At 34.7% G+C, this 17,146-nt stretch overlaps 1 protein-coding gene across 2 annotated transcripts; it reads left to right on the forward strand.

The window, feature by feature from the left end:
• The first annotated feature begins 4,701 nt into the window (after nucleotides 1-4,701).
• On the forward strand, nucleotides 4,702-16,570 carry LOC141683417 (DEAD-box ATP-dependent RNA helicase 11-like). Of its 2 annotated transcripts, XM_074488131.1 has the most exons (7): nucleotides 4,702-4,841; nucleotides 5,076-5,954; nucleotides 6,053-6,136; nucleotides 7,818-8,060; nucleotides 9,365-9,532; nucleotides 10,952-11,065; nucleotides 15,662-16,570. In XM_074488131.1, exons 2-7 carry the CDS (start codon nucleotides 5,235-5,237, stop codon nucleotides 16,163-16,165), a joined length of 1,833 nt encoding a protein of 610 aa, XP_074344232.1. In that variant the 5' UTR covers nucleotides 4,702-4,841; nucleotides 5,076-5,234; the 3' UTR covers nucleotides 16,166-16,570. The 2 variants fall into 2 exon arrangements, with proteins under 2 accessions (XP_074344232.1, XP_074344233.1); XM_074488132.1 differs by lacking the exon at nucleotides 4,702-4,841 and having other exon boundaries at nucleotides 4,874-5,954.
• Nucleotides 16,571-17,146: the final 576 nt, after the last annotated feature.

Consider the following 17,146-nt stretch of genomic DNA (forward strand, 5'->3'; position numbering starts at 1 on the left):
CAAAGCAAGTAAACTTACTTAAACATAATTAAGAACAACCCAATAAGTAAGATTACATATTCAAATGTTCTACATAAGTTTCCTATGATAAAAAAAAAATAAGAAGAAAAAGAACAACCCTGCTACGTCTATATTTCCAAAATGTCAATGGCTTCCAAAACTTAAATAGGTAACTAATTATGTATGGTACGAGTAAAATCTTCCTCAGTCAACTGATATAGTAGATAATCTTTGAGCAAAGGATAGTCCATTCTCGTCTCTATATTATTGCTCCAACAAAAATCTTGCAATAATAAAATGCAAGTTAGATCTTTTGAATCTTGTACAACTGTTCATTATACTTGAGTAATCCATCTTTAATTTAAAATCAAATATTCATATTTGTATAAATCTTACACTGAAGAATTAACATCATGTGAAGGTCCAGGTTATATATATATATAAAATCCTGTCAATAAATTAATAACAGTTTATTGGTACTGTGATATACCTTTTATTAATTAAAATAAGAGCAGAGTGGAAGACTAGGCACAATGCTAACCAAGTTACCAAAATACTAAATATATGTTTACAATATTAGCATGAATTAAAGATAATAGACATAAATAATAAGAATTCAACTAGAGAACATAATAGTAAGATATATTGTCTTAACAATACACACATTATAGCCTATAATTATGCACAAGCTGTACATGAAATTTAGGTTGATTTCATAGTATTTATCACAGAGCAACAAACACAAAATATGCAACTGTAACCTCCTCATATAACCATGGCAAGAACCTGCTCACCTGTACTACTCGATCATATTCATGAAGAGATGCACACAACTACATCTGATTCATTCCAAGAACTGTGATTGTGGCACCAGAAGAGTTCCTTAGATTCTCTATATTCTGCCCATACGCTCCTATCAAACCACCAGCTTGAGTTCCAGCAATCAAAAGCCTTATTTTGTTTACTGCCACATGGCCATCACCAATTTTCCGTGACTCCGTACTAATATGATCATCCTGACAAAAAGAAACGGCATTCCAGCAACATGGATAAGTCTATAAGTATCAGCATTAATGGTGTAACCTTTGCAACCTAGAGTTAATCTTTAAAATAAAATAAGAGTTCTAAAAATTGAAAATTTAATTATCATATTTTAAATAAGAAGAGGCCATTCTCGTAAGAAGGACGCAGGGCTACAGTTAATATGGAGTGAACACTACACAGCTATTTGAATCGTGCCTTTTTATGGAAAAGACCGTCCCAGGTAAAGAATCTTACCATTCGGAGAATGTTGCCATAAATTTTAACAAAATAGGTTGCAAGCCAAGGTTTGTTAAACACAGGTTGCCACTTCTAATAGCGTCAAGAACCCCATCTTTGTTGAATTTATTTGATATCGAGGAACAAGCAACCGCTTCCCTTCTTGATTGAGGGCTATGCTACGTCCACAGTCCACATCACTGAAACTTTTAGGTGGACACAAGTGTATAAATCTTCAGCAATATACATATAAATGCATAGTGATTTTATCCAGTATAAGGAAAGTACTAGGAAATTGCTAGGTAAACACAAGACCAGATATCGCCATTTCGTCAGCTTGTATAAACTCAAAAAAAGTCAGAAAGATAAAAGCATAGAAAAAAAATCATAAACCAACAATCCTTCCCTGACCGCTCAACTCAACTCTACGAAAATCTGCTATTTCACACATTTCTTTTACATAGTATGTGGTTAAATGGCTTATTTTTTAACTCCAATACAACTGTGTGTACACAAATCTCCCAGTTTAATCATCTGTATGAAAAACTAGTAGTAACATAGTAACTTAGTTTACTTTGATCTTTATTCCAGTCCTCATATGTATCAACTTTTCATGCTTTTGATTCTTCACTTGTCTCTTTTAATAATTGGGTTAGTTAGAGGGGGCTATTATCATAATTTTCCACTAAACCAAAAGACTCTATACGAGGAAAAAGATAGTTTCCTGCACCGGTTATAAACTAATTCAAAATAATGGAGATGATATAAACTAAGAATTAGTCTTAACAGTAATCCAACAACTAAAATAAACAAGATCAAACCCGTTAGTCTATGAAAACAGGAAGTTCAAAAAGCAAAAAGAAAAAAACAAGATCATGCGAGAAGAAACAGTCGTTACATTGGTAATGTATAAGCTTTCTCTTCCCCAGTAGAGCTGTTTGCTTGTACAATCCATCCAACCAATTCAAACAACATTATTCAGAACATAAACTGACATAAAACAACCATATTACATAAACTACACTATCCAGTGTTAAAAATTACATAAACTATTTAAAAAATTTAGATAGTTTACTTTACTAGAGATTCGTGAAATCTAAATTACTAAACCTTGTGAATGGAAGACATTATCAAATATGGTTTTTGCAAATCTTAATGTACATTGTTCATTTCTGACAGTCCTATGATATGCGGAATAAAATTAGTGCATAAGCAACTCACCTTTATCCATGTGTTAGGATTTAACATCACCAACTCAAAATATATTGGACCTGCACTCAAGCATGATCCGCGGTATAAGGTACATATTTCAATACAACAGCACATCCTCTGATTCATCTACCCCAACATACATGACAAGACAAACACCATCATTATTGTAAGAATATCACATTATCAAATATATATTCATCAGCTTTCAATGTATTTAAACACACTCAGACGCGGTTGTATATATAGTTAGTCTCACAAACATATTCCTTAGACTTAAAGCTCTGCATTGACTTAATAACTTGAAGATTCGGGACATCAATATCCGGGTGCTTAGCCAAATTGTAGTCCTTCTTGGCATAACACACACCTTCTTAATTATGCATATACACATAATTAAACATATGTAAAATATCAAACTAGACAGCATCACAGTAGTAAAGATAAACATACATATCTATACAAATTAATTAAAAAATGGATAGAAAGATGAAGAACCTTGAAAAAGGTATTTTGAGATTTCACGGCGGTTCTTTTCAGTAATAATCTGAAAATAAGCATTGTGATTGTTATTTGGTTACACATATACACATAAATGATTACATTATTAATAAACATGGAGAGAGAGAGAGAGAGTAGCTGAGAAGCAATTTGTTTGTCGAACTGATGTTGGAATGGGATGACTCTTTCAACTTCGTCACTCTCCATTATAAATTCAAAGATCTGAAGAACCCCTGCACACATAAATAGAGAGCGATTAGTTGAAGTTCAAGTAAATAGAAGCCCTGATTGAATTCAAAATTGAAGAAACCGATATTTTGAACTCAAATTCAAAGCCCTAATTTCAAAAACCAGCCTCATCCCATGAATTAATTGAGATCCTAAACATACGACGAGCTTGTAGAGATAGTGCGATGAGATTGCAGAGAGGCGTGGTGCAGTGGTCGGTGAGGTTCGAAAGAGGTGAGGTTTGAAAGAGAGAGAAAAAAAAGGGTGAACGAGAAAAAATGTTGGGGGAGAGAGAGTCTCGAGGTTTGAGTTTTATTTAACTCCAATCATTCATTTATGTGGGAAAAATGCCGCCCAATAATTCACCTAGTAAACTGTATATCATTTTTTAATTTTTTTAATTTTAATTATTAAAATATTATTTATTAAATAAAAAATATACAAGTAATTTCAGTATTTATGTACAATTTATTTTTATAATTTTTATTATATTATATATTACATTTTTCATTCACAAATAAATCAGAATATAATTTTAATACTAACATATGATAGTTTTTTCACTTTAATATTTTTTAAAATTAAAAAAAGTAACCAACGTAACACTAGTTGCCGGTGTTACATGTTATGCAACACCGAAATTTTTGTGCAACACTAATTTTATAGCTATTGTAACACTAATGAAGAGGTGTTAACAAAAATTTATTAGCAAATATAACGTTTCTTGTAATATTTATATTACAGTAGCCCATTTATGACGTACTATATGTTGAGGGGTAGAGCCTTTTATATAGAGATGAGTCTAGGGTTAGACTTGTGTTGAGAGATTTGGTGGACAAGCCTCCAATTTAGATGGTAATTATGACTCCTGAAAGGTAAGAGATTCTAAATCCTTCCTTGTATGAGCTAGTGTCCATGTTGGACGTCATGTCTCTGTTATTTTAGCTGTATTGGGCCTAGTACGTGAACAACTAATGTTCGTGGATCTTGACGACCTCTGCTAGTGGGCCTTAACTACTTGAACCGTCTTTAGTCTTTTACGAGCCTAGACCAGCGTGATTTGTTTTGGGCTTTGGACAAGAATTTCAAGCGTAATTAATGGGACATTTAATATGTTTTAGGATGTATTTTCTATTTATATCAATAGAATAATAATTATACTCGAATGTTATAAAAATTTTAACAATTAAATTTTTTAAAAAATTGATTTTAATGTGATTCTACTACAAAACCCCGTTAAACTATTTCATTAAATTTCAATAATTTTTTAATAAAAAAGATTGTGCAACTTCGTTTTTATTTTGATAATTAAAATTTGTAATTATGCATGATGAAAAATGAAATAAATTGTGTATTTATATTTGTAAATAATGTTATTCTAAGTAATTCTTCATGGAATGTCGTCATAAGTATATTGATCGATTGATTTTATAATTTATTGTTAAATAAAAGATAAATGCATAGTAAATAAATGTTAATTATATCATAGTCGGAGGGGGGTACGTAGGGAAAAGAACGTTGGATATTGTAAATCAGGGGAAAGGGGGTATTTGTTTTGAGGTCTTGGTTGTTTCAACTACATTTCCCATCCCTAAAATTAGGGTTCCTTCCTCCCCCACCAACTTTGCGTTCCTCTCTAATTCGTACGTATTTTCTTCTTCATCCTTTTTTTTTATTTCTCGTTTATATTTTATTATCTGTTGTTATAATTTGTAGTCTATTAGAAAACTGCATTTTAATTTTATTATTATTATTTCTTCTGTTATTTGTATGTATTATCAATTCCCCTTGGTTCCTGTTTATTGTGTATTATGGTTAGGTTTTCTTGATTTTGTTTGTTTTTTTTATATGCGGACAATTGGTGTTTGTTTGATCAGGGTACTTTGATATTGGCCTCAAAGAATTAAGTGATTTTACAAGTGTTTGTTTTTTTTACTGGAATTGTGGTTATTCGACTCCAAAGATTTGATATTTGGGTTTTGAGGGGTTTGTTTCAGGGGTTTTAGGGGGTTTTTAAGGTCATTTTTTGTTTGAGTATGCCAACTTCATGGGCTGATTCTGTTGCTGCTGCGGAAAACGCGGCGGCGGCTTCTGGGGGTAATAACAGGTCTGCTTATGTTCCACCCCATCTCCGTAACAGGACACCTTCGTCTGAACCGCCTGTTTTGGCTCAGGGTGGGCCTAGTTCTGGTAATGTTCCGGTAGGTGGGAATCGTTGGGGTGCGCCTAGGAATGATTATGCTAGGTCTGGGTATGGGTATAGTTCTGGTGGTGGAGGTGGTCGTGGGGGTGGTTGGAATAACAGGAGTGGTGGTTGGGACCGTGGGAGGGAACGGGAAGTTAACCCTTTTGGGGATGATGATAGTGCTGCTGATGTAGAACCTGTAGAGCAGGAGAATACCGGGATTAATTTTGATGCTTATGAAGATATTCCTGTGGAGACAAGTGGGGATAATGTGCCTCCTCCGGTTAATACATTTGCAGAAATCGACTTAGGTGATGCTCTTAACAAAAATATACGGAGATGCAAGTATGTCAAGCCCACCCCTGTTCAGCGATATGCCATACCAATCTCTCTTGCAAATCGGGATTTAATGGCTTGTGCTCAGACTGGGTCTGGGAAGACGGCTGCTTTCTGCTTTCCTATTATTAGTGGAATTATGACAGGCCAGTTTCCACCGAGAGCACCACATATGTTACGGACAGCGTGTCCACTGGCTCTAATCTTGTCCCCGACAAGAGAGTTATCAATCCAAGTAAGTACTTTTAGTTGTATTAGTTGAAAGCTTTTTTGTTTGTGGACTTATGCATGTACTGGAAACGATTGTGACCCGAGGTCTGGTTTCAATTGCAGATTCATGAAGAAGCACGGAAATTTGCATATCAAACTGGTGTTAGAGTAGTTGTTGCTTACGGAGGTGCTCCTATTAATCAACAGGTATTATACCGAATGGGTTATGATGTGTCACATCCCTTCAAGTGCATTTGAGCACTAAATTATGTATCCATATGTCATAGAGGACATGTTTTTTGTTTTTAATTGGATATGCTGACTACTTATCGTCAAAGGGCGTAAATATCCATGTTCATGCTATTTTGAATATGATCCTTCCGTCCTGTAATTTTCTTGTCCCTTTGCTACACGCACATGAAATGGCAATACCAATCTGTTAAGTTCAACATTATTTCGTCCTTCCCAGTGCTGATCGTGCATGAAATGGAAATATTCGTCGGGGAAGTTCAACATTAATTTTTTTTGATTTTTTCTGTAACTGGATGCCTAAAGCAACTGAAAGATAATATATTAATTTAACAGCCTCTTGATCCGTTTTCTGAATACAGTATACTGATTTGTGGTCATGATTAATTTACAATTTCCTCAGATTCTTTTAGAGACAAGATAAGCTAATAGCTTTCAAGAGTCTTGATAAGGTGTATGACACACAAGAGTGACACATGGTTTATTAATGCAGTCCCTGGTTTACACAAAGTCAAAATTTGTTGCATATACTGTTTAAGGGTTTTTGTCATGGCAATCACAGCAATCGTTATTTAACTTATTAAACGTCTCTTCCAACTTTCTCATGATTAAGAAGGCAAAAAACTGGAGAATAGGCATTGATTGGTTATGGTTCTCCAAGTCTTCACACAACCATCTATACCACCGATGATTCCATCTTGCGGATGTTCATTACTACAATTTGTTGAAGCATGCAGACTTCTTTGAAAAGATATCCCACTTGAAATTGGATTGTTGTCATGTTGTGATGCCTTGATCTAGAGAGTCCTTAAGTAGCTCAATGTTAATGCTAGGACTTGAACTTCTATATTCTATACAATACTACAAGTTTTTGATAAGTCTTTTTATATATAAAGGATAAAGACCCTGGGGAGGGGATGTTGAATACAATACTACGAGTTTTTGATAAGTTTCTTTTATATATAAAACAATAAAGACCCGGGGGGGGGGGGTGTTGTTGAGTACAATACTACAAGTTTTGAATAAGTTTAGTTTAAATGTAAAACAATAAAGATGATACTTAAGATTAGGTGTTTGTATGTTACAAATCTGTTTGAAACTGTGTAACGTGTACACAACTGGAGGTTTTACGAAAACACTGAAGTTCAGGTTTAATATAATTGTATAAAAGGGGTTGTTGAATACAATACAACAAGTTTTTGATAAGTTTAGTTTAAATGTAAAACAATAAAGATGATACTTAAGATTGGGAATTTGTATGAGACGAATATATTTGAATCTGTTTGAAAGTGTGTACCGTGTACACAACTGGAGGTTTTTTGAAAACACTTACGTTCAGGTTTTATATAATTGTATATAACCAATCCTGATCCAAACTTTTAAAATTATAGGGTTCCAATCAGGCTTTTCCTTAAGTTTGGTTCTTATCTTATGTTTCTTTAATTCTGTACCACTTAATGGGATTATTTGTCCTTGGTTTTTTCTCTTTTGTAACAATTTTAGTTCACAATATGTCAGTAGTATATGTAGTTATATCTACGGCATTAGCCCTTGGTGGATGCCTTGAAGACTCAAATCTACTGTTTTCAGTTGAGATTGTACTTCTTTCATGTACCAATTGCATGCTTTATATGTGCAGCTTCGAGAACTTGAAAGAGGTGTTGATATTCTCGTTGCAACTCCTGGAAGATTGGTGGATCTTCTTGAGAGAGCAAGAGTATCATTACAGATGATCAAATATTTAGCTCTTGATGAAGCAGATCGGATGCTAGACATGGGTTTCGAACCTCAAATTAGGAAAATTGTGCAGCAAATGGATATGCCTCCTCCGGGGGTTAGGCAAACAATGCTATTCAGTGCCACTTTCCCCAAAGAGATACAGGTATGTGTTTTTCAAATTAGCTTCTCATCTTCAGCTCACTTTGATTTATATGTGATTTTTTTGTCGCTACCATACATAGATGCCTAATGCTATTACAAGATTTTAAAAGCTTCAATTACTGCAAAATGTAAATATTTGAATGTAGATTCTGAATGGAAGTGTTTGACTAAAAGTTAGTTCCGCACTAATGTATTTTAATCGTGTTGATGGAACACTTGTAAACTGTCCAAAAATTTCCAAAAAGTACTTTAATATCAGATTGATTGTTTTTAAATATCAGTTGAATTACATCAGTTTGGAATATTACTGCAAAATATAATTATCAGAACGTATGGTAAGTGTTTGACTTGATTTTAGTTCCACCCTAGTGTCTTTTAATCATGGATAATATACTGATAAACTTTCCAAAAAATTCAAGAAGTTCTTTAACATCGTATTGATTTTTAAAAAAAATCAGTTGAATCACATCATTTTGGAATAGGGAAACAAGTTAATGGTGCGAGTACTAAAAATTTACAAATTGTATTACACAGGACATGTATATTTAAAATATGTTGCACAGAGACGGGTACTTGAACATATACGCCATTCGGGGACGAGGAGGAGAAACAGAAATTTAAAATTTTAGGGTACGTGGGAGATAAATATATTAATACAAAAATATTTATATTTAAGATACAAACAATATTTAACATCCAAAAGATTAAACATAAAAGATATCATGCATTCTCAAATTTTAACATTATCATGTTTCAACTTGCTCTCCATTTCAGACTCATCAAATGAATCATATCATAGATTCGCCTTGTGAAATCAACGATTTATTCTAAAAATTGTCTTTCCAGTGTCACCATCTGATCAAGAACTCCATTCATCACTTTATACATAAAAGTAGCGGCTGAATGAACTAAGCTTTAGGACTTTTACTTAGTGGGGACGGTTATTTTAGTCATTTTGGTCCAAGAAACGTCCTCACTTGAAGGCTTCCATCCACAGATATTTGGGGACGGCTCACGTACCCATCCCAGATGTCCCCAAATTTGGGTACGTTCACTAGTAGGCGTCCTGTGCAACATATTATTTAAATACTGCCGTCTTTAACTGGATATTGGTTATATCCAGCCGATTTTGAGACATGAGTTAAAATACTGTCTCCATTACCAGCCGTTGTTCGTGATTCATCAGTGTATAGTTTTTTGACTAAACAAGCCGTGTATCCTTATCTTACTGCTTATGTGCTATGATTTTGTTTTGGGCTTATGAGAGGCAGTTTCTGATACTTCTTAAATATGGGTTTCATGCAGAGACTGGCATCAGATTTTTTAGCAAACTATATTTTTTTGGCTGTTGGAAGGGTTGGTTCAAGTACTGATTTGATTGTCCAGAGAGTTGAGTATGTCCAAGAAACGGATAAGAGAAGCCATCTGATGGATCTGCTTCATGCTCAAAGGGAAAATGGCACTCATGGAAAGGTAATTGTTAGAAAGTCTCTCTCTAGTTTTCTTTCGTATTGTTGGTGTGCGATTGAACTTTAGGCATTTTGTTCAAAGATAAAGTGCCCAATCATTCGTTTGTTAGTACATGGTAATATGTGTTTTCAAGTTATTTGAACCCATATCTTAGTTTCTGTGTGCAGCACAACCCGTAGTCGTTGTACAGCTACAATTTTGATCTGTGCTATTAAGTTAAAAGGCTGAATTTTTGTACTTGTAGACCAAGTAAAAAGGAAACAAATCTTATAATTATTTGGTTCCTAATCTTCTCATTGGCTGCTTATCTGAATCATGTAGGCATGCTATGTATTTGCTACGTTGGTGTTTCCTTCATCAAATAGTTACTTTTGAATTTCAGTTTACCTAGTTATTTGTTTATATATATGACACGTGGTTGAAAGCATTGCTTGGGAGGCTCTCTTCATGGTAGAGCAAAGAAGTATTAGGTGTTACGCCTCATTTCTCAGGGTAATGCGAATTTGATGAAGGTCGACTAACAAATAATTAACCTGTTCTTTTTTACTATTATCTCCAAATTGTCTTTCGCTTTAACATCACTTATATTATGTTGGAGATGGGTATGACCTAAAAAAAATCCTGATTTGTACTATTTATCTGAAGAAAGATAGGTAGGGGAGCTTTTAATTTATAATCGTAATTGATGCCTGCACAGTGCACATTCACACTGCATTTTACGGCAGATTTAGGTTTAACAACATATATGTAATCACTTGCAAAACCTAATACGGGACAGCTCCAGGTGTGATGGAGTTATTAAATAAAAATGATAAAAAGCTGAACTAGGGTGGATTAACCACAGAAAATCCATTCCGCATAAGGGAGATATAATGAATATAAGATGGATCGCAACCCAAATACAAAACTCAAATCAATATTGATATAAATTATTTTTTTAAAATAAGTCTAAGAGAATGTGGGAATTACAATACTTATATAGGGAATAGAAATCCTAATACAATAACCTAATGGACTAAGACCCTTAAACAATTGGGAGTAAATTTATCGATATAAAATGCATAGATGTATACACTTTTATCACTACACTAAATGTATTTTAGTTACACTAAATATTTTTTAGTTAATAAGTAATATATCTAAGAGTTCTTCACCTCTGTTCCCCATCAAAGCCAATCTACAATGTAATGGATATATAGTACTTTTTCTTAGTATAGAAGCCATGAAATTTGAAACTAGTTCATGTGTTACTGTATAATATTTATCCTTTATGTTTTTTATCTGGAAAATTAGGCATTTTCCAAGTTCACTTTTAGCATTTAACCAATTTTGGAAGTATGAGTCGGTAAATCTTGGAGTTGTTGTTTATGCATCTTTCTTGTGATTAATAATTATTTTGGTTTGATCAATCAACTTTTGCAGCAAGCTCTGACTTTGGTTTTTGTGGAGACAAAGAAGGGTGCTGACTCACTGGAATATTGGTTGTGCAGTAATGGTTTTCCTGCTACCACTATTCATGGTGATAGATCACAGCAGGTACTTCTGTTTGATTTTTGGCCATTTGGGTGTACATGCATACCCTTATGTTGCTGCTTTTGTATCTGCTGGATAATTTTATGCCGCTTCACTTGCAATTTTTCTCTTTGCTTTGATCTTTCTAGATGGTCGGTATAGGTGCTAGTTTATTTGGACAATATTTAGTAGTGGAGTTATAAAATAGTACTTCTGGATCTTGGTCACGAATGGTGTGCAAAAAGAATAATTATATTGGATTAGGTATAGCAGGTCATTTTTTGATATGTAAAAACGTAGAGTTCATTAATTTTTCCTTATGTATAAGTGAGAGTTCATACAATTAATTGGGATGAGGGATTTCACAAACCTATGTACATGAAATGGCAGATCTTTAATCTCTGCAAGGATCCCCCTTGCTCTATGAGACATCATGTAAACTCAATGAAGAATCAAATGAAATTCTTTTATAAAGTACAGTAGAACCTCGATAAAAAATATTCGATAAACGAATAATCTGGTCAAATGAATATTTTTTTCGGGCCCCAACATAATAGACACAGTGTATTTTTAACCTCGATAAATGAAAAATCTCGTTAAATAAATAAAATTTCCCGGTCCTGAGCGTATCCGTTTATCGAGGTTTAACTGTAGTGTATATTTTATCTTCAACTCGTGGTCGTGGCTGTAAGTGTAGTTCCCATCCAAAATCCGAGCGTTGTGACTGTGAAGCTGTCTTTGATTTTTCTAACATCTTACTGACTCTCCTCTAGTGCGGTGTAAAAATAATTCTACATACCCCAAACATGGAAATACAAAAATGAGGATAGAAGTCCAGGTTATTAGGAAATTTTTGGCAGTTCACACATTATTATTGGAAAAACTGGTCAACACAGCCTATGGATTTAGAACATCTGCTCATTATTCGGTGTTAATGGGTTTGTTAGTGACTGTCCCTTTCTATCTTAAACATTATTTTCTTTTGATTTTTTACTCCAAGTTCAACACCATAATAAACCTTTTGTGTTGTTGCCGTCTCCTTTATTTAACAACTGCCTTCACTCCTTCAGTACTTTTCGGTTCTACCTACAGGTACCATCTTGTAGTAGAAAATGAGCACTCATCGAACTCCTTAAAAATTTTGAATTAGAAATATTTTCTGGTCCCCCTCACCCCTTTTCCCTATTCAAATAAGCTATCAAACCAATCAAAACATTAATACAAAATAAAAGGTATTTAGTATCTCACATGAAGCATCTGAACCACACCGGTCATTTAGAACAGAAGGTACTTTGGTCAGAGATCATTAGCATTTGATTCCTGAAACCTCTGTTCATACAGTTTATAGTTGATATATATAAAGGCTCCTCGATTCCCCCCACCTGTTTGTGATGGGAATATTTGTATGTTAATAGTAAGTGCTCTCCTACAGTTACAGACAAGAAAACTGTGGTTGCTGGCATAAGGCTATTTTTCTTTTCCGAATTACGCCCTTGCAATGCCTCGTTTCTCCCAGACAATGCCTAGTTTCTCCCAAAACTAGTCAGCACTTAGTTCCGCTCAATTGTTGCCCTGCACCAAGGTTAGAACTTTAATGGACAGATAAAATATATGGAGATGATGAATGTAAACAACGCCAACAAACGTTGGGAATAATCCGTATCTTTTATTTTCAAAACTGCAACCAAAGATCTCGCAGCCCAATTACAACGATCATAACTCTTTGCCCTAACAATAAAAATTTGTAAAATTTGGTTCTTTTTTCTTTGCCACTAGCTATGCAACTTTAATTGACAACGTGCCTACCATCTATAATTTGTAGACCGACACAATCCTTGTTCGAGTCTTGTTAGAACCCCTCAGCAACTCTGCCTACGAATCTGCCTGCATGTGGCCCGTGCACCCCACTCCTACAAACTTCTACTTGGACTGGGAATCAGCTTCAGCGGCCTGCCTACTCGTTTCTCACTCGAACTCGGTTTTTTGTTAAGCCAGCAACAAGCAGTCTTTCGCTCCAACATAAACAAACCAAATCACCTGGTTCTCATTTGAGTAAGATCTTATATATATATATATGCGTGTGTGTGCATATATATATAAGCTTTTGCTCAAATGAGAACTTCTTAAAAGGAGAACCGTAAAATGAGAACTGTGAGAATGGGTGATTTTCGTAGTCAAAATTGGTGATTTTATAAAATTTAAAATTTTTGGTTTGCACAAAATCACCAGTTTACCAAATTCAAAATTTGAACTTCTCAAAAAATCACCAATTTTAACTATAGAAATCACCGGTTCTCACGGTTCTCACTGTTCTCTTTTAAGAAATTTCCACTGGACGTGACCCTATATATGTATATATATGCTAGTGATCAAATATAAATTAATCTTTAACTAGAATCTAGAAATACCGTACATCAGAAATACATTCCTCCTTATCACAATTCTTACCGCCATTATCAATCTCTCGGATCCCGATTACAGAATAGGTAGATATACTGTATACATACATCACTATAACATCACCAACAATGATATCTTATTCAACCTCCTTTTCCTCCTCAACTCAAGCTCCCACTTCTCATTCTCGACCTCTCTCTCCTAGTGTTGTGAAAAGCGCGCCTAGGCAAAGCGCACAAGGCGCAAAGCGCAGTCCAAGCGCCTAGGAATGTGTGAAGCGCAACTACTTCATACAAGCTTGCGCTTATGCCTGCGAAGTGCAAAGCTTTCCAGAAAGCTTGGCAAAAAAAATAGGGTTTTGTTACTATATGAGTTAAGGCCAACCATATATAGCCCAAAACAACAATAAAACTTTAAAAGCCAAATATGAGTAAATATTGTAGCAGCTTTAACTAGGAAAAAAATACCATCGAATATCATTCGGAACAAGTCAGGGAAAAAGTAAATCTGACGAAGATAATGATCCTGTCTTCACTGATGATGATGGCTTAGGATGGACAGTAGTTGCAATATTTGCAATGAGAGTCTAGGTAAGGGTTAAGATGAAAATCAACCTTGAAATCTAAACAGAGTGCCCGTTTGGGAAATCTTAAAATAAGTAACTTATGACTTAAAGTGAATAAGTGAGTAATAAGTGATAAGTTAATAAATACTTATAAGTTATATAAGTGTTTGGATAATTTAACTTATAAGCCAGAATTGTTTTTATATTCATGAATTAAAATAAATAATTTATATATATAATTATCTTAATTCTTATATTTTAAGTTATATTAACATTTAAAAAAATATATTCTAAAATAAAATTGATAAAAAAATGAAAAATAAAAAATAAGTTGTGAAAAAGTACGTCGTTACCAACATCCAACTTATCAGCTTATAAGTTGTAAATTCAACTTATAAGCTGGGTCGACAAACACTCATCAATAAGCTGTTACGGGCTTATAAGCCAATAAGCCCACTTAACGGAATTGCCAAACGGACCCAGAGTCAAAGTCAGCCTTGTGCTTCAAGTTCAGCGTAAGAGACACCGGCGTTTGGTAGACGAGGATGAAGGACAGGGAAGAACAAGAGTTTGAATTTTTTGCACCACTTTAACACTTGAAGAAAATTGGGATGAAGATTTTCAAGATGAAGATGAAGAACGAAATCTGGGAGCCTGGAACTTACCCATAAACTTTAAATTTCGGATCTTGATTTTAATATTTAGGTTTGCTTTTGCTCGAGAACTCTATATTTAACATATGACGAAGTATTTGTTATGTTATTTTTGTTTTAAAAGTGTGATTTAATATATTATGAAGTATAAATAATGTTAAAACCTAAGTCATTATATGTATGATCCTAAGTAATATATTTTTGATTTTTTTTCAGTATGCGCCTAGCTTCAAATAAGAGTGCGCCTCGCTTTTGCGCTTCGCGCCTAGGCTCCAGGGAGGGTTTGCGCTTTGGTGCGCTTAATGCTTTTGATAACACTGCTCTCTCCTCAAGCATCCATCTACATATATACATACATGCAATTATATATAACCCCCTATTATTAGTAATTTTTAAAATCTCACCACCACTACCACCAAATTTTTTGGCGAATCTGTTATAAAAACAAGGTCGGAGCATTCACATATGATCTTCCCTTTTTTGGTTTTTTCATCCAACATCTCCGATATACTCTATCCGGTGTTGCAAATCTGGGGAACAGTTATAAATTAGTGATTTTTGCACTTCAAATTAGTGATTTTCGTAGTACATATTATTGATTGTCGACGCATGAAATCGTGATTTTTGTTTATGTCAGATTATGTATCGAGGGTAATTGTGATGGTCTAAACATAGATGGTAGTGGTTGCTTTGTAGCTGAGCGTAGATGGTAATTGTGATTTTCTTAAATCATTATAGCCTTGTAGCTGAACATTTATTGCCTTGCTCATTATTTACGTGGTAGGAGAAATTATGTTAAGATTAGTAAAAACAAAAACGAGAAGAGATGCTCACAGCTTTGAATAACGGCTAATAAGGAAAATCTAAATATCAGGAAATTACCAATATTAAGGATAATATATTTTAACTCTAATGTTATTGTTGTCTCTTTCGGGTTCAAGTCTATTGGGATATTTGTGCTGGACCTAAATGCCCTAACAACTTAAACTTTGGCATGTTCTGCAGGAAAGAGAACAAGCATTGAGATCGTTTAAAAGTGGTCATACCCCAATTTTAGTTGCCACTGATGTGGCAGCTCGTGGTCTTGATATTCCACATGTCGCACATGTGGTCAATTTTGACCTTCCAAATGACATTGACGATTATGTCCACCGTATAGGGCGAACTGGACGAGCTGGAAAATCAGGACTTGCAACAGCATTTTTCAACGAGAATAATTCTTCAATGGCAAGATCATTATCTGAACTAATGCAAGAAGCTAACCAGGAGGTTCCTGCATGGCTAGCTCGCTTTTCAGCCCGAGCCTCATTTGGAGGGAAAAACCGACGAGGTGGAGGTCGGTTTGGTGGTCGTGATTTTCGAAGGGACAACTACAGCAGGGGAGGTTCAGATTATTATGGTGCTGGCAACATGAGTGGCGGGTATGGTGCTCCTAGTGGTGGGTATGGTGCTCCTAGTGGTGGATATGGTGGATCATATGGTTCTGGGGTGACCAGTGCCTGGGACTGACTTCTCAAATTATGTCATACTCTTCCTGGAATTTCTTCAAAATATAGCATCCAATTTACAATAGAAATTTAACATTAATAGGATTTACAGTTCTTTCTTTTGGGTCTCGTCCATTTATAACTGTTTGAAGATCTCCTTTTGGTGGTCTGAAAACTCTTGAATATTTGCTTGTGGAGTCGGGGATTTATGTTATTACCTGAAACGCGCAGCGTAGAAATGTTGGTTGTTGGCAAGCTGTAACATATTTTACTGAAATTAGGTTATCTTTACCATATCCTTGTGAAATGTGGTAGGAGGATAGTTCCTAGAGTTGATGGCCTTTGCTTTAGACTTGTAGCATTTTGCCTTGCTCTTTGGCTTTCACATTTTTCATTAGCAATCAAATTAGTTATACCTTTCTATGGTCGTCATCTGTGTTTTTCGGACAAGTAATTTTTGCCTATGCATGCTGGCTTTTATATTAGTTGTCATGTCCAGTGTCCGGAGCAATGTAATGCATCATCTATGTGAATTATGGATATCAGCTTGTTCTGTGGCGGTCCAGATAATTTGGTGAATTGGTGACATGATATGCTCAACTGTTAGTATGTAACATATGCTTGCGAAAAATGCATGATGGCTAAGAAATTGATTGATGTTAGTAGTTGGGTAGTATATGTTGGGACTGAGATTGTTGACAAGATGGTCTTGTTTGTTAAGATTAACATGAAATTAGTCTCAGTTTGACCTCTAGATATTGTAATGTCTTGCATATGCAAACGTGGTTGAGATGGGTACAAGAAGTGGAGTCTGAGGCACATGAATCCAAATTTACTGAAATCAGTATTGTTGAACTACTGCATAGTTGGGCCTTTGGTATCTGCAGATGAGCCAAATGAGCAAGTACATTTCAAGTCATGTAGACTTTGATAAAGAAGTGTGGTTTGGTCTCGAAGTCTAGTATTTTAAGATAAGTGTTATTTAACTACTGTATTTTTTAAC

The sequence above is a fragment of the Apium graveolens genome, chromosome 9 (assembly GCF_009905375.1).
Source record: "Apium graveolens cultivar Ventura chromosome 9, ASM990537v1, whole genome shotgun sequence".
In the NCBI taxonomy this organism is placed as follows: domain Eukaryota; kingdom Viridiplantae; phylum Streptophyta; class Magnoliopsida; order Apiales; family Apiaceae; genus Apium; species Apium graveolens.